At 34.4% G+C, this 26,826-nt stretch overlaps 2 protein-coding genes and 1 long non-coding RNA gene across 5 annotated transcripts; 2 read left to right on the top strand and 1 right to left on the bottom strand.

Moving 5' to 3' along the window:
- Nucleotides 1-2,095: 2,095 nt before the first annotated feature.
- Nucleotides 2,096-4,827, top strand: LOC103450242 (suppressor of disruption of TFIIS-like). Its single transcript, XM_008389561.4, has 8 exons — nucleotides 2,096-2,276; nucleotides 3,066-3,136; nucleotides 3,227-3,292; nucleotides 3,427-3,524; nucleotides 3,615-3,740; nucleotides 3,853-4,176; nucleotides 4,278-4,343; nucleotides 4,521-4,827. Exons 2-8 carry the CDS (start codon nucleotides 3,076-3,078, stop codon nucleotides 4,671-4,673), a joined length of 894 nt encoding a protein of 297 aa, XP_008387783.2. The 5' UTR covers nucleotides 2,096-2,276; nucleotides 3,066-3,075; the 3' UTR covers nucleotides 4,674-4,827.
- Nucleotides 4,828-7,021: 2,194 nt separating this feature from the next.
- Nucleotides 7,022-11,621, bottom strand: LOC103450241 (uncharacterized). Of its 3 annotated transcripts, XR_011574199.1 has the most exons (6): nucleotides 11,472-11,621; nucleotides 10,894-10,934; nucleotides 8,984-9,113; nucleotides 8,747-8,825; nucleotides 8,566-8,635; nucleotides 7,022-7,507 (listed from the first exon to the last, which is right to left on the bottom strand). It is a non-coding gene; the product is annotated as an uncharacterized lncRNA (long non-coding RNA). The 3 variants fall into 3 exon arrangements; XR_011574198.1 differs by lacking the exons at nucleotides 10,894-10,934; nucleotides 11,472-11,621 and adding an exon at nucleotides 9,231-10,337; XR_011574197.1 differs by lacking the exons at nucleotides 10,894-10,934; nucleotides 11,472-11,621 and having other exon boundaries at nucleotides 8,984-10,132.
- A 9,442-nt stretch (nucleotides 11,622-21,063) lies between these two features.
- Nucleotides 21,064-25,245, top strand: LOC103450239 (uncharacterized protein At5g02240-like). Its single transcript, XM_008389559.4, has 7 exons — nucleotides 21,064-21,589; nucleotides 23,399-23,670; nucleotides 23,783-23,819; nucleotides 23,907-24,004; nucleotides 24,153-24,214; nucleotides 24,664-24,787; nucleotides 24,934-25,245. The coding sequence occupies exons 1-7, from the start codon at nucleotides 21,334-21,336 to the stop codon at nucleotides 25,051-25,053; spliced, it is 969 nt and encodes a 322-aa protein (XP_008387781.2). The 5' UTR covers nucleotides 21,064-21,333; the 3' UTR covers nucleotides 25,054-25,245.
- Nucleotides 25,246-26,826: the final 1,581 nt, after the last annotated feature.

Below are 26,826 nucleotides of genomic sequence, written 5' to 3'. Positions count from 1 at the left end.
TGTGACACACTATATAAACATCATCACTATATGCATACCACAAATGGTGGAAGTTAGCTGCATTTTCAACCACAAATATTATAATTAATTAAACCAATTAATGTACTAATTAGCACCCTCAATGATTGTCTAGTTTCATGCACAAAATATCATTTTTCTGATTGACCTAAAGTTAATCCTTGGACTCCATTTCATATCATTGTTTGCCTTGTTGAAATTTGCCTTCTGTCAAGAAAAAAAAATGAAAAGAGAAAAGTATGAACGAAATTATATGCAATGACATGTGTCCAGGCTCATAATTGTAGCTCGCACAACCAGTTTTTTAGGTAAAGTTAAAGCTGTGATGAGTGAAGGTGGAGAATGAAAGAGACCATCCCATAGGCTGGTTTTTGTCTCTACTACTTACTAGAGCTCATTTTAGCTGTTGATATATATAAATATCAGATCCACCTAGATGCAACCTGTGTCCAGAAGCATCTAGATTATTGGGTACCAATTAAATCGGCCAACCCCCAATTTTTTATTTTGCAATTTACTTCAGTCAACAAAAAATTATTTTTTTAGCAAACGATTTTATCTACACTAAGAGATTGAGTTAAGCATCATAATAGGTTAGTAATAATATGGTTGAAATCGTTTTTGACGAGAATCAAACCTAAGACCTATCACTTACAAGTGAAGAAACGTACTACTAGATCATAATATTAAATGGCAACTAAACAATTGTTACTAATATTGCTCTATAATTTCTTCGTAACCTTTATTAAAACAAAGAAATGTTTTTTTTTGTGTGCGTCATGAACGGTTTCGATTTTGATATGTATAATCGAAAATTTGTTGATCACAACAATGTAAACAATAAGGTACGTCCTGAAATCACATAAGTATTGTTCTTTAGTTAATATTATTATCCTTAGAGAAATACTTGTGATTAACGAATTTTCATCGTACAAATGTCATAATAAAACTTTTCATTTTCTTAAACATCATTTGAAGAACATCGCTGAAAAAATTCAATCAAATGTAATCATCGATATGTATCAAATAAAATAGCTGGTTCATCCTAAAGTTCCTAATTGTTACAAATACCATGAATTTGCTCATACATAGATTAAATAATTTATCGTTTCATTGATTTTTTTTTTTGTCAAAATTGTTCTTTAAATGATATTTAAGAAAATATCAATTCAAATTATAATACGTGTACGATAAAAATATATGAATCACAACTGGTATAAACTAAGATGATCACCTTGACAACTTTAATGAATCCAATTATCTTTCCGTCAAGTCATAAATATTAGTTATTACACCTTTAACAATCAAGCATATGAATGGATAAGATAAGAATACTTGGGATCCTATTGAGTATGTTGTAAGCAACTTCAATTTTTTCCTTCCCAAATTAGAATAGCCGTTTCTTAGCATATTAGATAAGCGAGAAATACTAGGGTTTTAAAAGTAGGATTTTTCATGAATTTTCCGCCACTCACAGTTTAACATCAACATGTGTCAACATTATAAAATATTGTGTTAGAAACATGAGGTGGCATAATTCATAAAAAGTCCCACTTTTGAAAGAACCTCATTAATATTTATCTTGGCATATATACCTCTTAGCAAGATTGCTGAATTTAGAGAGTTTAGATCAAACCAAAGGATACAATGCACCTTCCCACCACCTTTGTCATCATTGTTGGCACCAATCTTTGGCATCCACTTGTTTCAAAAACAAGTTACCAGTTACTACTAGCCTTCAAATGCGGGGTATTTATGGAATATTGAGAATAAACTACAAGGGTAAATTTGGACCGTGAAGGGAGGTGAGATGGAGATTGTGGCAAAACTGGAAATGTCTGGACAAAGAGAGTCCACATAATACAACGTTTGGTTCAACCTTTTCAACCCTTGGAAGCCGGTTGCATTTGCCTTCTTCCTGTTACCTTCTTTCTTTCTCATTTTCTTGTTACTTCTCTGAGTCTTGACATTTAAAAATTAATTTAACTGAACGTGATTTGAGATGAAAAAAAAAATTAATAATCTAATTAAACATTTTAAAATACATAAACTCGTGGGAATTTCTCAACGGTTTTGCCTATTTAAACCCACCTCCTCTCCTCTCATTCCTCCTCCCACTCCTTCGTTCTTCAATACCTTTAGCATTGTGCTCTCTGTCTCTCTCTCTGTCTCTCTCTCTTCCCAGAGTTCTCTTCTTGCAAGAAAGAAACTCTCTCTTTCTCTCTAGTTCATCAATTTGGTATTGGCATTCTAATCTGGTAAGTCAAATATTCAATCTTTTGATCAAATGCATTTCCAACCCATTTTTTGGAGATTTGGGTTTCCTTCAAACATCATTTATATAAGCAAAAGTGGTTCATTTCATTTCATATGACATCCACCTTGCACAAAATTTTTGGTTCTTAGATCAAATCCAATCTACACCAAATGAACCCAATCATTATCTAAAGCAATTCATACATTGCGGCTCGCCCAATGAACCCAATAATTTTTCTTGTGATTCAAATTAAATATAGTTTTAAGTTCTAAAAATTTATTGAATGAGTTGTTCTTGTTCCCTAAAGTTATGATACACTACTGGAAGTGCTTGAAAAAATCACATCAAACTTTGTTTAAATTTACTTTCGTTTTTAGTTTTTTGCATTAATCTAACGCCTGATCTTACAAAGTAAATACAACTTTTACTAGGTTGTAATATAAATCTATATCCAAACCTAAATTCCCATAAAGACATTGGTCCACCTTCTCTCTTGATTCAATTTATAGTAGCGGCTGTGGATTGTCCATTCAGAAATTAAGAAACCCTTATCCAATTCCAAGCTAAGCTATTAGGTATTGGCCTCAGATTACTCACCTTTGAAAACCCTTTTCTTCTTTTGGTGGTAATCTGAGTCAATTGGGGCCACAAATTTTTTATTTTTTTTTGTCATCCATATATGATGATGGATAAGTTTAGTTTGAGACTGAAAATGAAACTTGATATAAACTTGTGTCGATTTAAGCTTTCATGGAACTTAGTGTTCACTTCTCTTCGCTGTTTTGTGAAGGTTTCCTGAAATGGAATTCGACGATCGATTCATGCAGGCTCAGAGGACAAAGTTCGACTGCCTTTTGTTCGGTAAGCCTTTTAATTTTGGAAATTTATGTACGAATACGAGTTCACTTGTAAAGCAATCATCTTAGACCACTATTGTTTGAACTTTTGCAGATCTTGATGATACACTGTATCCCTATTGTAGTGGCATTGCTACAGCATGCAGAATCAATATAGAAGGTAATACTTTTCATTCTAAGTTAGGCCTTGGAACGTTAGGCCAGATGACTAGGGTAGTTGAGGAAACCTTCCGTTCCGCATTTTTCATATCAATATAATTTGTACTGATGATTTCCCTTTTTCTTTTCCTCCAGATTATATGGTTGAAAAGCTTGGCATTGACAGGAGCATAATCCCTGAGTTGGGTAACCTTCTGTACAAGAATTATGGAACAACAATGGCTGGTCTCAGGGTACTTCTTCCCATATTTTTGGCATTTTATTAATTTATTTCTAAGCTTTTCAAATGAATTATGCATAACTTTGGGGGTCCTTCTTTGCAGGCAATTGGCTATGACTTTGACTACGATGAATATCACAGTTTTGTCCATGGAAGATTACCTTATGAGAACATAAAACCGGACCCGGTTTTGAGGAGCCTCTTGCTGAACCTGCCTTACCGGAAAATTGTAAGCACCTACTGTGTAACCGGTTATTTATTCCCTTGTCTCTCACATCACGTGACAAGAGTTTGAAGCTTTTTTCTTTATGCTAATTATTTCTGTTTTATTTGTGAAACAGATTTTCACAAATGCAGACAAGATCCATGCTGCTAAAGCACTAAGCAGGCTTGGATTGGAAGACATTTTTGAAGGGATTATCTGCTTTGAGACCCTCAATCCGATTCACAAAAACACGGTCTCTGACGACGAAGATGACATAGAATTCGTGGGATTAAGCAGCACTACCACCACTACTAGCAGCTCCCAGATTTTTGACATCATTGGCCATTTTGCTACACCAAACCCCACTTCCAAACTACCCAAAACTCCAATTGTCTGCAAACCATCCGAAGATGCCATCGAACGGGCTCTCAAGATAGCCAACATTAACCCTCAGAGAACAGTAAGAAACTTTTCTATTTTCTTCTCAAAATTTGAATATCTCCAGGTTCTTTAGATTATTCACTTATGCCTATATTTGGTTGGTATTTTTGGCTCTTTCAGTTGTTCTTTGAAGATAGTGTCCGCAACATACAAGCTGGCAAAAGAGTGGGACTTCAAACTGTATTGGTAAGCTATTGACAACTTTATAACAAAAATATTCACATGCGATTATACTTACTCACATACAACGGATCTCATCACAACTCCGAAAGAAATAATCATCAATCAACTTGTACAGCAGCACAGGTTGGCAAAGTTGGTCATAAGCTGATGCGATCTTATTGTCACTATTGAATGTTACAGGTTGGCACATCTCAGAGAGTAAAAGGTGCAGATTATGCTTTGGAAAGCATTCACAACCTCAGGGAAGCAATACCAGAGCTTTGGGAGGCTGATAGGAAATCTAAAGTTGGTTACTCTGGGAAGGTTGCCGTGGAGACATCCGTCACAGCTTAGATTTGTGCCCTACATCCACTAAGTTTTTATGAGGAAATATTCATGTTTTTGGGATTTTACCATCCCATTTTTCCTCATCATTAAAAAAAAATATCTCATTTTCCTTGTCTCATTGTGATCCGATGTTAATTATAATAAAATATATATTGTATGCTTTCGTATTGTAAATTTGAATCAAACATTTAATACTAAAAAATTTTAAATAACGATTCACGATGAATCAATTTAATAATATGACAAACTCAAATGACGATTCCCAAAATTGTTTAATAATAAAATGAAGGGGGCACATTATACAAATAAAAAAACACCTTTAAATAGTTATACTTTCCAAGCCTATGAGCCACTACATTTGCTCGTACCAAATCAATTAGTTTAATAACATCACGCATGTCACACTCTCATGATTAGAAAAATTCAAATAACGACTCATTTAAACATTTCGTTCTTTAAAAAAAAAAAAAACCAGAAATACCACAAAATTAAGAGCTAGTCAATCAGTATAATTACTTTGCGTTAACGTGTATCACATTGCCGTGAATAAAAACATTCAAATAACAATTTGTCTAATTAAATAATTTAATATATAACATAACATTAACGTATACCGCACTGTTGTGATTAGGAAAATCACGTGCCTCTTACTCCTGATGTAAGGGAGTCAAAATTTAATCACAAGTACAATTATTAGTGGAACTGCATGCTAATCCCGCTAGGTATACAATAATCATAAGGTGTGTGTGTGTGTACGTATTTTAGTCGACATTTGTAATGAAAGCGACATACTCAATAAACTCATATTAATTATAATTAACAACTCAATTGTGTAGCATGATTGATGCGCAAGAAACAGTGTGGGAAAATGATGTGTTCAAGATTACAGGTGAATATTATATGCGTTTACTGTTTCAAAAGTCTACTCATCATATTATTACTATATTAGTAATATACTTCTACCAATAGTATCACCATATTCTTGAGTCTCTTGATACTACTACTAGACACTTCACACTTGGCATCATTGACTTGGAAAATCACATGAATCTGCTGAGTTAGCCAAAGTAAGAGAGAAATTGAATTAGCTGCGTTATGTGTCCTCAATTTCAGATGCATACTATGAAAAAGCTTCCTTTTTTCATCAGAGAAATAGCCGTTTAGGAAAGGAAACGACATGGCAGTTGGGAAGACAAGATAACCCAGTGTCATGTATTTGTGAGCCCATGATAACTTCAAAATATTAGGGTTTATTGTTTGGTATCTAGATTAGATTAGAGGCATTTTCACCTATATATGGTTTGAATTTTTAAGTCAATGTTAAGTATTTTTAATTTTTTTCATGCTCGTTCCAAGTTCAAATTACCATTTGAATACATGAGAGTCTCTTTTGTTACATGATTTCTTCTTCATATAGGCCTATAGAACAATTACTTAAACATATATTTTGTGCAAGAGCCCTTCCTATCTAAGAGAAAATTGCCCCATGATTACATACCGGTCTTACTTGGGATCGCAAATCCCAAGTTTGTATCCCAGAGTATTCAGAAGTTTGCATTAATATTTCTCCACTTTTTTCCTTACGTTGTGATCGAATCATTTGTCGTATTGGTTAATAGCCTAAATTTATTTTAACCAACTATCTTCTGAACTTTTTCAAATAGTCAATTTCCTCATCGTCATCAGATTTTTAAATTTTTCACCATTTCGTTCATATTTGTCATGTGCACAACCTACGACCAAATTATGAGCGTAAAATGAATATTCGCCCCACAGTAAATCCAACCATTTAGATTGTGTAGGCATCTTGATCTAACAATCCCTATATAGTATATAACAATGGCTTATCTAAGTATGAGACGTTTTTACCCTTTTAGTTGGCTCACGTGATGCCACGTGAAAAAGATAAAGATGAACGGAATTTTGGATGCGATGTGGAGTAGTCTAATGGTGGAGAAGTAATTAACTATTTATAAACATTCACGAGAGTGATTAGCCAAATAAAAGTTCAAAGTAGAAACTGACATGGTGTACAAGACCAAGGGGTATATAGACATGGTGTTCAATAGTCCGTGAATGATCCCTTACAATTCCTACAAACCAGTAAGAGTTGGTGTAGTTTAAATCTATTCGGTTTTTTCCCGAAACCGAAAATTGAATTGAAATTACTGTACAATTTGGGTTTTTTTTTTTTTTTCCAGTTTTTGTTCGATGGTTTGGGTTTAGGTCCTTTTTTTACTCCAATTTTGTTTATTCTATCAATCCACAAAAGTATCCACAACCTTAAAATAATCATAAAGCCCATCATACAATTATAGAACTAACTAGCAAGAATGCCCACGCTTTGCTCCGGGTTTTCAAACCATGAATAATATTCAGAGAAAAGAAAAAATAGAAGCTTCACAGCACAATAATTAACCACAATCCTCTGTTTTTCTAAGTGCAAATAGAAAAACGGAATCAAAGTATTCAACCCAAAATCTTCACATTAGCTCAAGAACTATATTGTTTCAAGAGCTTTCCAATTTTCCAGCACTGAACGACAAACATAAAAGCACTAAAACATATAATTGAAAGAAAAAAATAACAATTCCAAGAAACTAAATGTGAAGTTCGGCAGATCTGCACAGTAACACAAACCCATTACTTGAAATTAAGAGCACTGCGGCTCACCCTGAAAGCACCCATTTTCTGATAAGGGAGAACCCTGAAAGCACCCATTTTCTGATAAGGGAGAGAAAGGCCGTTGTTCTGGCTACAGTTTGTCTTCCAGAACTTTATAAGAGCAAGTCACCCTTTCAAAGCCACCGTAAATCGCCAATTTACATCATTTTGCTTGCCTAAAAAATGCAAACAAAAAAAGAAAAAGAAAAATAAAAAGTATAAGATTCAAACATGTTTACAATTACAAACATTTTACAATGCATGTAAAAATTAAACGTTCTCAAGCACCCACGTCTCCGATTCGAGGCTAAAACCCAATTCCACAAAAGAAATCAACAATTTTGATCTTTGGTCAAAACAGAAAAGCCAACAGATCCAAAAGCCCAGAATACAATTATACACATCCTTAGCTTCTATGGAAATCAATAATTCCATATAAGTATACAAAAGATTTTCTTACACGTAATTTCGCAGCTCATAGAGCAATAGTTATACTAAAACAACAATTAATTGAAACCATTGAAGGGTAAAAAAGCAAAAGTGGATGAAAACTTAGAATTCAACAAAGATTGTGTTCCCAATCTAAATACATTATAAACTCCAGCACACCCAGGTCTCCTTTAAGCACTAAAGCTCAGTTCATGTGGATTTTGGGATAAAAAAGGTCCAAAACTTAACAATCCAGATTAGGGGAAACAATTAATCTGTAAAATTAACAACAACTAAACAAATTAACGAACTGAAAACCCACAAAAAAAAAACCCAAATAAAAAAGCAACTGACCTTAAAACAAAGAACAAACAGACATAACGAAGAGTGAATCCCCAAAATAAGAGAAAATGAAACAAATAAGGGAATAAAGAGAGAGATGAATCCCCCAAAATCGGACCTAACGTACTAAAAAATTTGAAAATCTAATCTAACATTAAAGAATCCACTTATGTATTGTATTAAACCTCAAAGACACCTCCACCTTCCAACTGAAGAGCTTAGTCAACATACCACCTCCTAATATAAACACTTGCTTATAAATATGATTTATAAATAGTTTTGATCTTAAACAAAAGAATGGATGTATCCCTTCCCTTTTTTTTTTGGTCTGAAGGTATCCTTTCCCTTTAAAGGTTGCACTGCCCTAGAAGTAAACTCATTATGATGAAAGTAAATGATTTCACATAAAACAATTGTAGCCTCTAACAGTTCAGCACAAACATAAAATTATCATGATTCATACCTCTACGCCGATATGGAATTTATAAACTGGACAAAAGGAACCCGATTTCATCGACTTCACAGTGCAAGTGCTGTAAAAAATAAGCAAACACTGGCAATATGATCAAACACATTCCAGGTATTAATACATCCAACTGCGAAACAAATGGCAATATGATCAACCACATTCCAAGAATTAATACATCTAACAATGAAGGTAGAGATTGCTTGCAGAAAAGATGATTGCAATTGAGTAAATCCGCAGAACTCAGCAGACTCAAACTGCAAAACAGATGGGGAAAAATCAAACCCATTAGCAGAGTGAAGAGAAATTTTAAATCTTTAAACGAATTCTAGACAAAATCATGTAAAGGAATTAAATGTTGCGGATTATAAATTAAGAAATTAAAAAAAAAAACCATTTAAATTTGTTGACTTGCCGGCTTCCCATCTGGTTGTAGAGGCTGCAGATAGTGCTGTCTTCCTCTTCAGTGAAGCTTCCATGTTTGATGTCTGGCCTCAGATGGTTTAGCCACCGCAGACAGCAGCTCTTCCCGCACTGCCTCAGACCTACAAAGTGTAGAAAAATTAATAAAGTTGAGAACTTTTGCAGAGATTGGCAAAGAAAATAAAACCCTTTTCTCATTTCTCCTAGAACAGAATGGAGTGCGCCCCATGATTGCTTACTGTGTGCCCTCACTCACTCCCTAAGGAGCAAGGAATTAAATATCGATATTATCGGCGAAATATCGCCGATAATATCGTTTTTTTCCAACAGCGATATTTTCAGAGTATTCCAATTGATTATCGTGATAATATCGCGATATTATTGATAATATCGATAATATCGCGATATTATCAATAATATCGCGATATTATCAGTAATATCGATAATATCGCTCTCTCTCTCCGTCGTCGGAACGGCAGCCGAGCTCCTTCGTCGCAGCTGCCAAGATCTGCGCCTCTCTCTGCCAAGATCTGCGCCTCTCACAGGTGGTGATGGTGCTCGCCGGAGTGTGCGCCACGGTGGAGGTCACGGTGTCATCCGCCATTCTCGCAGAGGCTGGAGAGAGAAGACTGATGATGTGTGATGATGGTGGTGTCGTCCTTGAGCTGCTCGAGTCGAGCAGATGGTGCTGCTACTGTGTGTGTGTGGTCACAGCAAGAGAGGGAGAGAGGTAAGAGGATTTTGAGAGAAAAAGAGAGAGACAGTGCAGAGAAGAGAGAGAGAGAGTCGAAATGGGAGAGAAGGAAATGGCTTGGTCCCTGATGTGGATTTGCACTTTGAAGTGTGTCTGTGCGTGTGTGTGTGTAGAAGTGTGTGTCTATGCGTGTGTGTGTGGAAAGGAAAGAAATAATAGAAAATGAGGGAGTGGGGTGTGTTTGTGCGTGTGTGTGTGTGTGGAAAGGAAAGAAATAATAGAAAATGAGGGAGGTAGTACATCCCACGTGAAGAAGGAAGAAAGGTAGTAGAGATTTGATGGGTGCGGCAGTATGTCAGAATTAGGGTAGATTTAAAAACTAAAATATGAGTTTTACTTGAAAGTTGTAGTAAATTATTATATATAAATGATTATGGTGTGTTTAATTTTTTTTTCATTAATTACTATATATTTTATTCACTCACAGTGTTTGCCAGCTCGCTGTATAATCAACTTAAATCAGTTAAATCCATCATGTAATGCATTTTCTTCCAATTTTTTGTGATAAACTAATAGATAATTGACTAAATAAACATCCTGCAAAGTTTCAATAAAAATTTCCAAGTTTTTCTTACAATTTCCGTGGTTTCCATGTAATTTTTATCGATATCGATATTATCCCGATATTTCCATCGATATTTCCGTGTTTTCGGACTACCGATATTTCCGATATTACCGATATTTTCTTCCTTGCTAAGGAGCAACCAGACACAGACACAGACAACAACTAAATTGCAATTTCAAAACAAAGGTAACTTTTGTTCTTCAAACCAAGAACCACATATGCATACCAAAATGATGATGCTGCGATGGGAGTCCAAACTAAACAGCCAAAAAATAGAGAGAACAAGAGTAAGAATTCGAACAGAGTTCATGTGGTTATATTTATATTGTATAAATGACTCTTAGCTTGTTTTGCTTCTTGCAGGCTTATGGGATTCAGGAAAAATGTGTTATTTAGTTCCTCTCATAGAACTAAAGAGGTGTTTTCTATAGACCTAGAATATATGGAATCTCTACCCAGCAATAAAAACAAAGAACATCACATAGGCAACAGAAGCCGAACAGAAGTCCCACATTTCACACCCAAATCATCACATCAGTTCGAAACATTAAACCATAAGAACTAAAATTAATAATAACAGTACCTTGAACTGAACCCTCAGGTCAGAACCTCCTGCTTTGCAACCTGAAACAAACGAAAGAAATTAAAACCCATGAACCCACAATCAGATAAAAACAATTTTCCAGGAAAAACAAAACCAAGATTGGTATACTAAAAACCATAAGATCTATAACCTGGAAAAATAAATAAAAAGCCACATAAAAAAAACCCAAAAAAAAAAAAACTAATGAAAAGAGTTTGAAAACTTTGAGTCTTAACGATAAGGACAAAATAAAGAGTAAAGTGAATAGTATCAGGATTGACTTTTTAGTATAAAAATATGGTTTTTCATTAAAATAAACAGTACCGAGAGCTTTTCGTTAAAATTTCCTTAATAAAAAAAGCAACTGATCTTAAAACAGAGAACAAACAGACAAAAAGAGAGATGAATGTCCAAAATGAGAGAAAACAAAACAAATAAGGAAAATTAATATCTCTGATGAATCCCCCAAAACCTGACCTAACACACTAAAAATTTGAAAATAATCCACAACAAAAAGGCAGAAACAATGACAATCTAAACTGACAGTAAAAAAACGAATTAAAAAAATAGGAACTTACCTTTGGAAATCCAAGCATGCAGCGGCAAATCCGGACGACCAGTATGATTTTCTCGGTCCATCACCCATACCCTTCCCCCTCGCTCTCTTTCCATCGCCATCTCTCTCTCTCTCTCTCTCTCTCTCTCTCTCTCTCTCTCTCTCTCTCTCTCTCTCTCTCTCTCTCTCTCTCTCTCTCTCTCTCTCTCTGAGCCTCCATCCCCCCAAAACCCTCATTGAAGGACAATAAATGAAAACCTACACGGCAACCCCCGAATTTGCTCAAAACCGAGAGGAAAAAATTGCCCTCCCAACCCAACCCAAATCTGATGGGTTTCTTGTACATAAGGTGAAATCAAGGGGTAATCCGTCCTAAATCCTCCAGACAAAATTACCCTTCTAAGTTCTATTAAGTACCCTTCAAACCCAGCCCAAATCTCACGGTTTATTGTAAATGAGATAAAATCAAGTGTCAAACAATTGACTACAGCTGAATGAACAGTCAATTCCTCCTCAATTTTAGAATAGATAATAAGTGGATAAGAGTATATATAGACGACTAATACCATCCAAACTTAAACCTTATTAGTGAAACATAAACACCTTAAACATTCTGGAAAAGAAAAAGACAAGCGAAAAAAAGGTAACTGAATTTAACCTTTCCACCCTTCAAGGGTGACCAAGTGTCATGCCCTAATCTCGAAATATATTTAGGATAGATATGTGAGTCAGGACATAACTGTGTAACTAAAATAAAATTCAAATTGATACATTACTTTAATAAAATACATAGATAAATACCTAATAAAAAAGCTGGTAGGCTCGCAAATCGAAGTGCTTAAATAAATGATAATTAAAGGCAATGAACCTAGTCAATTCAGATGCTAAACTCCAACATGACTGCACTTGAAGTCCTACACCATAGGAATGGTGCACCGGAAAATAAAAATTCGGATAAGTAATGAAGCTTGTGTGAGTAGTTAGCAAGTAACTATGGTTCCAATTATAAATAGGGTTCATTGTTGGAATTAAAATCGAGTACATCTATTGATAGAGTCGGGATTTAGGCTGAATGACCCATGATCACTGCTGAAGGGGAGAATTGGGTTATTTGAGGGTGTGGTTGATTGGACTGTCTACATATCTCAGAAGGAGAATAAAACCACAAATGTAGTTCTAAGAAAGGAGTAAGTATGAAGTATGATACATTAGAATACATCCTCGACGAATAACCTATGGAAGGGCGGTGATGAGATGAGTTCTTCGTGGATGTGTTTACGCATAGATGGCCACGTGTAAAAAGATGAGCCTCTATTAGTCGTAGAGAGAATATAAGAGAGATGTATCTTCAGATGTGATTGATTCCCCTTGATAAATACCCGAGTTAGGGTATTTATAGAGACATTGGGAGTCCTTGTAGGGAAAGTCATACCAGTTAGATCGGGAGACTATTTAGGAAGGAGTTTAGGATAAGCAATCCAATCCTCATAGGATAATGATTAAGTGGCCTAATCACCAAGATATCCTAATTGGACTTGAACTAGAGTTTCTGTACTTGAGACAAGTAATGCAACTTGTGAAATGGATGTCTAACTATGCCTCTACCTAGTTAACCTGTTCGAATACCTTACTCCGATACGGATTAGGAAGCCTAGCTAGTCCGACCGTTTAAACTTCATGGGCTATGTGCATTACGGTCCTTCTTGCCACCCGAGGTGCCTCTCTTGCCATCTATAACTATGCTTCTGAGAGTACTCTGCTTCGAAGATAGATAGTTTCCAATGGACCATAAGCGAACTATCCCAGAATAACTTCTCTGGAATACATAACAAATGACCTTCTGTGAGATCCCAAGGATTTATTAACAATGAAGAGAAATATTTGAAAAAAAAAATGCTTAGCTTATTTATTGAGAAGGTATTCATAAAAAGATAGTGGACATTAATACAAGTTCTTAGCATATTTTCAATTACCTTTCCTAACTGGATGAATTTTTAAGGTAATATACGTGTTGGGCCAATAAATAAGCGTCATGTGGCAGCCAATGAGTGGCTAGCTTGCCACGTGACAGCAACTAGAATCAGACAGTAAAGGGGGTTGTTCTGATTAGGTTAGTGGAAATTTAGCTACATGGCAAGTGATGATTGAACCCAAAGGAATAAGAAGTTGCAAGCAGTGCAAATCAAGAAGATGATGATGCCTATATATACCCTTGTCGAGTTGGAGAGAGAGAGATGGCGAGAGAGAGAGAGAGATCAAAGAGAAAACTCTCATTTCTTTCTTATGCTCTTTAGGTGGAAATAAAGAAAAATCCCAAACCCTAACCATACTTCATCTCAAATTTGATTTCGTTTTCGTCTACGGATATATGGAGAAGAGTACTAGAATCTCAAGATTTTATCAAGGTGGTGAACTCTTGTAATAGAGAGTTGTGCAATGTTTTGGAGCCCATGTAGGGGAAATACGGCAAACTTTTACGGAGATTGTCTATATTAAATTTTGCAAAGTGTTATGTTATTATTATTGATCTTATTGGTTGATTAATGTGATTTGATGCTAATTTGTTAAATGTTTCTCTTGGGTGTATGTTTGTTATTGACTAGGGAATTATGTTTGGTTGAGAATATTTTGTGGTATATGTGAATGATGAAATGAAAGCATTTGTAAATCACTCATGATGTGTCATGTGGTTGGAGCTTCCGTGTTAAGAATGGAATTAGAAATGAGGGTAATGGAAATTATCTTTTGTGTAGTTGAGTCAAACTCTTAGTAGGTACCAAGTCTCAGGTGAGACCACAATGCACAGTTGTTTTTAGGGTAATTTGGGATTGGCGACGAAGAGTTTTGCAAGACAACTAACAAAAAGGGAAATTGAGATGATTGAGTTACATGGGGTTAATTTGTATAATCGGACATTCGAATCACCACTGCAGATGTAAAATGCACGGTATAGGACATGCAGGTCCACGTGTTTTATTATATGAATTAGCGGGAATAGTTGAAGAGTTTGCATTTGCACTCATGCCTTGTTATTGCTAATAATTTGGTATTTTGTTATATTATTTCAAGACACTAAATTTAGTATTATCAATTTACTGTGATAAGGTTATGTCCCTAGTGAGCTGTTGAAGCTCACTCCTCTATTGTTATGTAAGTTTACGAACTAAACTGTCTAAGAGGATAGATGGGATGAGATTGGATTAGATGTGAAACAGAGAAGTTTAATTTATTTATTTTCTTTGTGGCCTTGTAAAGAATTCTTGAGTTTGTTTTTATAAGAGGAATTAATTTTTCACCCCGTTATTTATATTTCTTTATTTATTTTAATTTTTAGCTCGCACTTCAGATTCGAGATTATTTTTCAACCAACCTTGGGTCCGGGGCGTGGCACCTTCAAACTAATTGTTTGACTTAGAGCTAGCTGATTCTGGTTCGTCCTTCTGCTTGTCTCTCAAAGATCTGATCTTTTGGAGTTCCTAACTATATTGTAGACCTATGATTAGAGTTCCACATGCATAGTTGAAAAGCTGGATGCAAAGCGGAATGCACCTTTATATTCCTGGAATGACTGAGATGCCTTAGGAGATATTTTGTTAAGTTTATTTTACTCAAGTCATTAAGCTTGTTAGAGTAAAACACTTGGAACTTTTCGTCTTTTGCTTCCTTATTGCGGAATATAGTTTAATCTGACAATCTTTTTGAAATAAATTAACTTCAAAAAAATGAGTAACGAAGTGAAATAGGAATAAGCTTGTAGGCCCAGGATAGAGCTTTAGACTCCCCTCGGTAAAAAATGCTACCACCCAATCTTAGAGTTTATAAAGATTTCCACTAGGATAATAAAAGTACCACCCTACTCCGTTGCCAAGTCTAAAACCCCTGAAAAATCCTTTGCTCCAAACTTGCTATGATGCATTGATCGGATTAAGGATGAGAAAGTAACGAGTCGTGTCTAGAATGATCTCCAGATCTTAGTGTCAGTCCAAACTTCTTTCTTCAAGCATGACTTTGATTCCGTTTGTTTTTCACCTTGCCCCATTCTAGATCTAAGGATTTTAATAGTCGCAACATGTCATCAAGAAAGGAATGCTAAAGTGTCAAATTGTGTGAAAATGCGTAACTTCCATATTCTGCTAAAAACTTGCATCTAATTGATTATTATTTTCAATGGCAGATCTGGAACTCTAACCTCATAGGGTCCCAATGTATAAGATTCGAGCATGTTTAGCACCCCAATTTTTATCACCTTTTTTATTGAGAAATTTAGTCTTACACATAGTAGCCATTTCGTTATTTTCTATATTCTATTTTACAACTTCCAAGTAGGTCTGGCAAACGGGTCGTGTCAGTCGTGTTCGTGTCGTTTTCGTGTAACACCTGTTATCTTAACAGGTCGTGTCGTGTCACACCTGTTATCTTAACGGGTCCTTAACAGGTCGGGTCACTTTACCCAACGGGTAAAGTGACCCGACCCATTATGACCCGTTAAGAAAAATATTTTTTTTTCTTAAATTTGCACATACCACACATTGTCACATAAATATTACTTCAAAACATTAAAAGATATTTGTAGTTTAAGTACTACATCTACACTCGAAAATAAGAGCCTCATAAAAAATACATCCATACACTACTAATCTATTACAAATATTAAATGTGCAAGGATATGCAAAATGAAAGCGTTTTTGTTTTCAAGGTTGTGAAGCCTTTCTCAAAAGTTTAAACATTGCCAATGGAACTCAAAGCTTAATGAAAGTGACCCACTAGTGTGTTTATTCGTACTTTCATTAAGTATAACATAAGATTTTGTAGTATCCACTAGTGTAAATATTTTAAATTAATGATCGAATTCATTCATTGTATTCATATAGGGTCAAGGAGTGTAGTTGTAAAAAACCATCAAAATTGGAGTTAAAATAACCGTTAAATTATGATTTTTCGTTTATAACCGTCGAAACGTTTTGTCCCGTTACTTAATCTTTAAATGTTTGTTTTTTGCAATTTTTGGCGTATGCGATCTCGAAGCATATACAAACAAGTATGACGGTTAGATCATTGAAACTAGTTTCGTAGAATGCGTATCCCATCAAAACAATAGATTCACTAACACTTAAGAGTTTATTCTTACTTTCATTAAGTATAACATAAGATTTTGTGGTATCCACTAGAGTAAATATTTTAAATTGAAGATCGAATTCATTCATTGTATTCATATAGGGTCAAGGAGTGTAGCTGTAAAACATCATCAAAATCGAAGTTAAAATAACCGTTAAATCGTGATTTTTCGTTTATAACCGTCGAAAAGTTTTGTCTCGTAACTTGATCTCTGAATTTTTTTTTTTTTGCAATTTTTGGCATATGCAATCTCGAAGTATATATAAACATGTTTGACGGTTGGATTGTTGAAACTAGTTTTGTAGAATGCGTATCCCATCAAAACAATAAATTCACTAACACTTAAAGAGTTTATTCATACTTTCATCAAGTATAACATAAGATTTTATGGTATCCACTAGTGTAAATATTTTAAATTGAAGATCGAATTCATTCATTGTATTTATATAGGGTCAAGAAGTGTAGCTGTAAAAAATCATCAAAATCGAAGTTAAAATAACCGTTAAATCGTGATTTTTCGTTTATAACCGTCGAAAAGTTTTGTCCCGTTACTTGATCTCTGAATGTTTGTTTTTTGCAATTTTTGGCATATGCGATCTAGAAGCATATACAAACACGTTTGACGGTTGGATCCTTGAAACTAGTTTCCAAAATGCGTATCTCATCAAAACAATATATTCACTAACACTTAAGAGTTTATTAATATTTTCATTAAGTATAACAAAAGATTTTGTGGTATCCACTAGTGTAAATATTTTAAATTGAAGATCGAATTCATTCATTGTATTTATATAGGGTCAAGGAGTGTAGCTGTAAAAAATTATCAAAATCGGAGTTAAAATAACCGTTAAATCGTGATTTTTCGTTTATAATCGTCGAAAAGTTTTGTCCTGTTACATGATCTCTAAATGTTTGTTTTTTGCAATTTTTGGCGTATGCGATCTCGAAGTATATACAAACATGTTTGACGGTTGGATCGTTGAAACTAGTTTTGTATAATGCGTATCCCATCAAAACAATAGATTCACTAACACTTAAGAGTTTATTCATACTTTCATCAAGTATAACATAAGATTTTGTGGTATCCACTAATGTAAATATTTTAAATTGAATATCAAATTCATTCATTGTATTCATATAGGGTCAAGGAGTGTAGACGTAAAAAATCATCAAAATCGAAGTTAAAATAATCGTTAAATCGTGATTTTTTGTTTATAACCGTCGAAAAGTTTTGTCCCGTTACTTGATCTCTGAATGTTTGTTTTTTTTCAATTTTTGGCGTATGTGATCTCGAAGCATATACAAACAAGTTTGACGGTTGGATCGTTGAAACTAGTTTCGCAAAATGTGTATCTCATCAAAACAATATATTCACCAACACTTAAGAGTTTATTCATATTTTCATTAAGTATAATATAAGATTTTGTGGTATCCACTAGTGTAAATATTTTAAATTGAAGATCGAATTCATTCATTGTATTCATATAGGGTCAAGGAGTGTAGCTGTAAAAAATTATCAAAATTGGAGTTAAAATAACCGTTAAATCATGATTTTTCGTTTATAACTGTCGAAAAGTTTTGTCTCGTTACTTGATCTCTGAATATTTGTTTTTTGAAAATTTTGGCGTATGCGATCTCGAAGTATATACAAACATGTTTGACGGTTGGATCATTGAAACTAGTTTCGTAAAATGTGTATCCGATCAAAACAATAGATTCACTAACACTTAAGAGTTTATTCATACTTTCATCAAGTATAACATAAGATTTTGTGGTATCCCCTAGTGTAAATATTTTAAATTGAAGATCGAATTCATTCATTGTATTCATATAGGGTCAAGGAGTATAGCTGTAAAAAATCATCAAAATCGAAGTTAAAATAATTGTTAAATCGTGATTTTTCATTTATAACCGTCGAAAAGTTTTGTCTCGTTACTTGATCTTTAAATGTTTGTTTTTTGTAATTTTTTGCTGATGCGATCTCGAAGCATATACAAACATGTTTGACAGTTGGATCGTTGAAATTAGTTTCGTATAATTCGTATCCCATGAAGTTCAATGGTGTGTGTGTGTATATATATATGTATATTTATTTATTAAGTAGATTTAAATCTATTTATTTTGTATGTATAATTATTATAGTTTTTAGGGGTATAAAATTTAATTTAAAATTTAATATATATATATATATATCTATATATAAATATAACTATTATAGTTAATATTTTGGGGTATAATTATTATAGTATATATAATTATTATAATTATTATAGTTAATTTAATATATATATATAATTATTATTGTATTTTTTTAAGGTTATAAAATTATTAAAATAATATTCTGCTCGTGTATCGTGTTACCCACGTGTATACCCGAACCAACTCGTTATCTTAACAGGTGCTTATCGGGTTACCCAATAACGACCCGTTTCGTTATCGTGTCGACCCGAACACCTGTTAATTTCGTGTCGTGTCGTGTCGGTTATCGAATCGTGTCAGGAATTGTCAGGACTACTTCCAAGGCATGATGCCAAGCTTTACCTGTCAAGGCTTGTCCCACCTAAAGTCAGTTGAGCATCACTTGCCAAAACTTGTCAAATTCTATTTAAGGAGCATTTCATCGAACAGTTTGTGGACATGCTCAAGTCCCATACTAAATAAGCATAGGCTCCACCAGTGACTTTCTCTCAATATTTTTTAACTTTCACAAGATCCAGGGACCCAAGAGGACCCTCTAGATCTGTCATTGATTGTTTCTCTATTACAACTTGTTAATGGGATTATAAATCGTAAGGTAATTTAGCCAAAAGTCAATAAAAACTTTACTATTAAGCCATATATCAATGCTATATTTTTGTTTTGGACTTAATAATAATATATTTTTATTAGTTAGGCACAAGTCAATGATGCATTACCACATAGGCTTTAAGTCATTATTAATAGTTAGAATTTGACTATTCTATCATTCTCTCTCTTTCTCTTTCTATAAATGTCTTATGAGTTTAAACTATTATATATACAGATTTAGATCCCCTCCAGATTAATTTTGTGGAGATCCTCCAGACCGAATAATCTCATCCATTGATACAAATCCAACGACCAAAATCTCTTATCCTTCCTCTTTTTTCCCCTCAACACTTCTTTTTCTCCCTCACTTCAAAGCCTTCAACCTCGAACCACCAACTCTTCAAATTCCAAATTAAATTCAACCCTACCTCAAAATCAGCCACAACACTACCACAACCCACCCAACCCACAACCGTCCTACCTTACCCTCTCAAAAGTCAGCCCAAGTACCGCCACATCCCTCAATTGCAAGTCTTTTGACCTTAAAATCTCAGCTGATGTTAACGAAACAACAAGGAGATGGGTCGCGCAAACCAATGTATTCTAGTTGCAAGGATCTTTTTCATAACTATGGAAGAATTATAGAGAGAGAAATCTCAATGAAGAAGAAGAAGAAAGAGATGACAAATAACAAGCTAAAATAGTAAGGGATAGCGAAAAAATAAATTAGACTTAGAGCACAGATGACCTGCAATTGAATTAGATTTGTTAACAACGGTGGGGTGTGGGGGTGCGAGAGATAAATAGGAGTTGAGGGGGAAGAGAGGCCGGGGAAGAGGCTTTGGCCGTTGAATTCCTATTCCTATGGAACTAATCTTGAGAAGACTTAATCCTATAAATAGTTAGAACATATATATTCTATCACTCTCTCTCGCCCTTCATTTACAAGGAGGAGTCTACTCAACTAAAAAAAAAGAACTAGAAAATAGACACTGCAATGCAGTGTCCGAATCCAAATGTAAAAAACTGAACCAGGAAATGGACACTACATTGCAATGTCTGAATCCAAATGTAAAAAAAAACAGGACCAATAAACGAACATTGCATTGTATTGTCTGTATCCAAATGTAAAAAAAAAAACAGAACTAGGAAACAGACACTGTATTATAGTGTCTAAATCTAAATGTAAAAAACAAAGCCAAGAACTGGACACTACATTACAGTGTCTAAATTTAAATGTAAAAATCAGGAGTTGCATGAGGTGTGAAGTGTAAGAGACGTGTGAAAGATGGAAAAAATAAAACCAGGAGTCTAAATCCAAAAGTGAAAATCAGAACTAGAAAACGGACAGTACAATGTAGTGTCTGAATCCAAATGTACAAATGACATGTAAGAGGCATGTGAATGATGACAAAAGCAAAATCAGGAAACAGACACTGCATTGCAGTGTATGATCCTATTGACTTATTCCAAATATAAAATTATGAGAAAGGGAGTGTTAGTTGAAGTGGATACCAACTGTAATGGCATTTTTGTAATTTTTGTTTAGTTTAAATGCATTAAGTATCACAATACATGATTAACCTATTTATAATTAACATAAATATTATTAATCTATTGTTAATATTGTAACTTTTTATTAATTTTTCACAAAATCATCCTAAATCGTATAAATAAAAAATAAAAATAAAAACCTTGTTAAATTCATCATCACAATGTATCTCTATTTAATAAGTAATTTTATATTAAAAATCTTACCATGACCAAATGACAAAGAGATAAGGCGCGTAATAAGGTAATAAAATTTCACAAGAGCAAAAGGATAAGCAACCAACCGACCGAACTCATTGAATTAACAGGTACCAGTGAAGAACAATTCAGAAAATCCCTCAGTCTCTCTCTGGCGGAGCTGGTGGCAGTTGCGAGTGACGAAGGGTGCATGGAAACTGGTCCACACAACTAAGTTTTGGGTCTCATCAGTGATGATGGCAACGGTGGCGGTGGCACCACGTGTCCCCTTGGTTATCTCTAATAATGGCATCCATAAATGTCAAAAATGTAGTTGGGTGGCAGTTCCAGAAAGATCGACCCTTTCTTTTCAATCCACTTCATTTTCTGCTGTATCCTTGTTTATCTATATAAGGGCGAGAAGGGGTTTTGGGAGAGGAGTTGTCACGAAGGCCATGGCGGATTCGGGTGCAAGCATCGTCCTTGTCACTGGAGCTGGTGGTAGAACTGGTACTCTCTCTCTCTCTCTCTCTCTCTCTCTCTCTCTCGTTTTTAATTAGTTTTTCATAGTCAAGTTTTAATTGTTAATTATTGAACAAGAATTTTAAACATGAAGATGACTGTGTTAAATTAATTTAATTAATTAATAAGTGTTGATTGGGCGCTCGGTTTTATAGATTATATAGTTTGAAGGAGAAATTAGGTTCGTAATCTTTTTATTGCTACCCTTTTGATTAAAATCTTATACATTTTTAATTTTTGATCAAGATCCTTGTATTAATAACATCATTAATTATTTAAATAATAAAATATTTTTATTTTTAAATATATTCATTTAGTGTTAAAAATGTTACAATCAATATATTTATATTTATGGCTAAATTTTTATCATATATTTTTATTTTGAGTTTGTACCAATTTTTTTTTCATTTTTAATTTGTACTCATATTTTAGTTTCTTTTTGTGCCCATATTTTTTTAAGTTTTATTTATGTTTGTACCTATGTGTATACCGTCACATGACATTATATATAATCAATGATAGAAAAATTACATATGGTATATTTATATTTTATGCCTAAACTTTGTATCATATATTTATATTTTTAGTTTGTACCCACTTTTAATTTGCAACTTGTTTTTAAATTTATAGTATTTTCTTTTTAGTTTTATTTTGTACCCATGTATTAATTTCTTTTAGCGCTTATATTTTTAAAAAATTCAATTATACTCATAATTTTTTAATCTTTTATCTGTACCCTAATTTATTTATAATATATTCATTCTTCTTTATTAATGTACAACTTTGTTATATGTGAAATGTACCAATTTTTTTAACACTATGGATACATTCTTTTGCCATTTATTATTTCTTATTTTTACATAGTTTTTATCCATTTATTCAATCAAAATGTTTGAATTTTTTTATTGTAACCGTTTCTAATAGTATTATAATGAGGGGTTTTAAATTTATAGGATTATAAATCTCATAAAATATCAAACAATTAATGTCAAAACTGTAAAAATAAAAATATTAATTGTAATATAATGAGGTGTACCATTAAGGTTTTAGTCAAAAAATGTTAAGGATTAGGGACCGTATTCAAAGTATCCCTAGTTTTAATCTCAATTCAAGTTTTCTTTTTTATAAACGATAAGATAATTAAACTAAATTTATCTAAACTAATAAATTGTAACACAATAAATTTAGGAATTGTTATTAGCCGTCCAAACTTTTTACATTTAGAAAGAAAAATACACAGGGCAAAATGAGATTTTTGGAGTGCGTAACAGCTCCCTAAATTCGAGTGGATTATTGTTTATATTTCCTAGATTATGAATCTATAATCCTGAGTGAGTCATGGACTCAATAAATTTAAGAACTTTTAGTACAAAGCATTACAAGATGTGTATTTTAGTATTTGGGTTGTGGGATTAATGGTGGGGTAATGGGACCTGTGCAGTCCCTTAGTGTGAGCAGAAATGTGTGAGATAATTGGGTGTTTTTGTGGATAAGCATGTCTGTTGAGTGGCAGAGATGCCCGGTGTGTTGCACGCTGTAAGCGTAAGGTGACTGGTTTAGGGTTTGGGGTTTTGTGATTTTGGTAACAGTCAGCGTGCTTTGTTATCGTGAATGTGTGTAGTTTGAGTTGACTTAACATCTATGGCAACGGAAGTATGTTTTGTTACTGTGAATGTGTTTGTTTGGGTTTTATTTGCTCAACATCTATGGCGACGGAAGCAGGATAGGAAATTGTCTTTCCACTCTGTTTAAGGATAGGTTTCTGATTGAAATGTGTTATTGGTGGAAACTTGGCAGGTAAACTAGTTTATAAGAAGTTAAAGGAGAGGTCAGACCAGTATGTTGCTAGGGGTCTGGTTAGGACTGAAGAGAGCAAACAGAGCATTGGCGGAGCAGATGATCTTTATGTTGGAGATATAAGGGATGCTGACAGCATTCTACCTGCGATCCAAGGCATTGATGCTCTCATAATCCTTACAAGCGCTGTGCCTAAGATGAAACCTGGCTTTGATCCAACCAAAGGTGGGAGGCCTGAGTTCTATTTTGAAGACGGGTCGTATCCTGAACAGGTAATTTCTGTCATTTTTATGACTTTAGGACACTGTAAGTAGGTGGTTCTACAACGGTGGTGTTCAGAATCTCTGGTTTGCTCCTTGTTCTGATACATGGTTTGCATCTTAGGTTGATTGGATTGGACAGAAGAACCAAATAGATGCTGGTGAGAATTTTTATGTTTGTTTCCATTCAATCGAAACATGGTTCATTTCAACTTGTAAGTTTTGAATTATATGATAAATGTGAACAGCTAAGGCTGCGGGAGCGAAGCAGATTGTGTTAGTTGGGTCTATGGGTGGAACAGATCTTAACAATCCCCTGAACAAATTGGGTAATGGCAACATATTGGTTAGTAATCCCTTTCTACATTTGAATTACCACCTTTTGTGGTTGCTTTTCGGCCTTCTGTTTGTGGAAATGGAATTTGACTTTGCTGATCTATTCCTTCCTGCTTATATGTTAAATATAAATGTTTATGCAATATATTACTACACAGGTTTGGAAGAGGAAGGCTGAGCAGTATTTGGCTGACTCCGGAATTCCATACACAATCATAAGGTTGGTCCAGTTATATTCAGACTCGGTTCAAACAATATGTTTGTATTGAATAGACTTTGTAACATCACTGGTTGCTTTCCTTACTACTGTTACCGGAAAAATAGAAGTCTTTTTATGACAACAACCCTCACAATGAAGATATACGAAGCCATTGTTTATGCTACTTTGCATTGGGTTTTATATTTTTATCCAACACAATGTTTGAGAACTTCTAAAACACCAAAACAGCCCTTTATTGTTGTGATCCCTCATGAATACAGATACTAAATCTTGTCTGCTGGAACGATACCTAGATTTCATTTCTTACTCAAGATTGTCTGCTTGTTATGTGCATCAGTCTAGTGTCAACACAAGTTCAAATCACTAAATTCTATACCTAGTTATGCCTCAATCTGGTCTCCTTTTGTTCCTTGACTTCCAACTGACTTAGACGTCTATGGTTAAACTAGGGCTGGAGGCTTGCAAGACAAAGAAGGAGGCAACCGTGAACTACTTATAGGGAAGGATGACGAGCTTCTTAAGACCGAAACAAGAACCATTGCTAGACCTGATGTCGCAGAAGTCTGCATTCAGGTATTGTGTACAGGGGTGTGCGAATAAATTATTTCTTTGTTTCCTTTTTCTCTGCTTACCTCAAAGCTAGCATGCATCTCAGTATCAACTTTTCGAGCAATTGTTATGCATTGTACTGAACTGTTTGCGTTTTATATTTTGATCAGGCACTGCAGTTCGAGGAGGCCAAGTTCAAGGCTTTTGATTTGGCCTCAAAGCCGGAGGGAACTGGGACACCGACCAAGGATTTTAAGGCTTTATTTTCCCAGATCACTACCCGATTTTGATTTTTGGCTTCTGTAATGCCAAAGCGAACATCTCCCCGTATGAGTTTCTGTTTATACTGGGACAAAAAGGGTAGAAAATGAAGTAGCATATGTGTATGTAGCTTGAACAGTTTTTAATTTGTTATGTAGGGATCAAGGAACTAGCATGTCACTGTGCCTGCACTTTTAATAATGCGCCAGAGCTTGTTTTTACCTTTTCTCTTATTTTGGCTTATGAATTTTGGTGTTCTTTGACAGGGAAACCTTGGTTTCTCCTTTATTGTCTGCCTTACCAATTGAGAACTAAAGGCTCGTTTAGGAAGTGCCTTAAATAATTGAAAGCTCGTTTAGAGAAAATGTTTGACTTTTAAAAGCACTTGAAGTGTTTCTTGCAAGAATCAGTTATGTACTTCTTGCAGGAAGCCCGTTAAGGGCTTTCCATGATTAACTTGCATTTTTAACAAGGATTGGTTCCAAAATCTTCTCTAAAAACTTTTTTAGTCATTTAAAAGCACTTACCAAATGAGCCCTAAACTTATTAAAATATGTAGGATGTGGTCGTGTTTGGGAATAATAAGTTTTAACCTTGTTGATGCACAAAATTGGTGAGACTTTGGAACAACGTAAAGTGTCAAGTTTGCGACTTCACACAGTTGCTCCAGTCAATAAGTGGGTGAATTTGTAGAAGGATAAAGATAGGAAAGCAAACACAGAGTGTACATGGTTCATCCTAAGTTGGGCTACGTTCACAGAGTAGAGCTCTCATTAACAGTAAAGAGTTTACAAAATACATACATTCAAGCATTATCATCATTAGTGAGTTCTAATTACGAGTTTAAGTACAATAATGGCATTTGTCCTTAATTGTAGGAAGAAAGATCTCCTTTTATAGATGAGGAGGGTCTTCGGCTTTCATTCACGGTTGATGTGGGACTGAGTTTTATTCTAATGTTGACCTGTGTTGTGTTGTGATTGGTCTCGTGTTGGAGAGAAACTATTGTGCTTCGGCAGGAGTGCCTCAACACAATCCTTCAATGGGTCCTTAAACATATAAAATTGACGGTGCTTGATAGTTTCAAGATTAATGAAATATGGTACAAACAAACCTTTTTAAGCTTACGCCATAAAATGGTTTCATAGTATGCCACTATTAACAAATACGATATTCATTTAAGCAAAGATATTCAACCTTGAGCGTTGAGAGAGAAAAATAATTAAGCAAACTAAATTTATATAAAAGCTCACATTAGGTAAAATATTTTTTATAAAATTGTCGGGTTGCAATATCATTGTGTTCCGCACTGCCTAAAACTGCTTTGGTTTGTAATATTCTGAATGGTTTTAATTTGTGTTGAACTCATACTTCTTCTCATGAGTGGTTGGAAATTCAAATTTTTGTCTAATATTGTTCAAAATCCTAGCTTGGCTAATATGATTCAATGGACTCCTTTGTCCTTTGGCATCTACTCTGCTTTGGATAGGTTTTGGCAATCTAAGCCTAATGTATATTGGTCTAAACTTGTCTGGTATAATCAAAATATTCACCAGACGAGTTTCTTCTCTCTGGTTGGCCGTTAAATGCAAGCTTTTCACTATGGATAGGATTTTGATTTTTGCTATGTTGCCTCCGATCACGTGTGCGTCCTCTACTCTAGTGCTACAGAAATTCATTGCCACCTCTTCTTTCGGTGTCCTTATATTGATGGTATTTAGTATTCGGCGGTGTTCGAGTGTTGTATTGGCTAAAGCTCCTTGGGCCTCCTCTTCTTGTGTGGGTTGCTAGTTGAAAGGAAA

This window comes from Malus domestica, chromosome 12, assembly GCF_042453785.1.
Source record: "Malus domestica chromosome 12, GDT2T_hap1".
In the NCBI taxonomy this organism is placed as follows: domain Eukaryota; kingdom Viridiplantae; phylum Streptophyta; class Magnoliopsida; order Rosales; family Rosaceae; genus Malus; species Malus domestica.
Note: the sequence above shows the minus strand (reverse complement) of the source record. Positions and strands in the feature narration are given on the sequence as shown.

Bases quoted from the DNA above. Each gene is read 5' to 3' on its own strand.
- LOC103450242 (XM_008389561.4), top strand. From the start codon at position 3,076: ATGGAATTCGACGATCGATTCATGCAGGCTCAGAGGACAAAGTTCGAC. The intron at 3,525-3,614 runs GTACTTCTTCCC...CCTTCTTTGCAG, and splicing joins CAACAATGGCTGGTCTCAGG to GCAATTGGCTATGACTTTGA. The intron at 4,177-4,277 runs GTAAGAAACTTT...TGGCTCTTTCAG, and splicing joins ACATTAACCCTCAGAGAACA to TTGTTCTTTGAAGATAGTGT.
- LOC103450239 (XM_008389559.4), top strand. From the start codon at position 21,334: ATGATGGCAACGGTGGCGGTGGCACCACGTGTCCCCTTGGTTATCTCT. The intron at 23,671-23,782 runs GTAATTTCTGTC...TTTGCATCTTAG, and splicing joins ACGGGTCGTATCCTGAACAG to GTTGATTGGATTGGACAGAA. The intron at 23,820-23,906 runs GTGAGAATTTTT...AAATGTGAACAG, and splicing joins GAAGAACCAAATAGATGCTG to CTAAGGCTGCGGGAGCGAAG.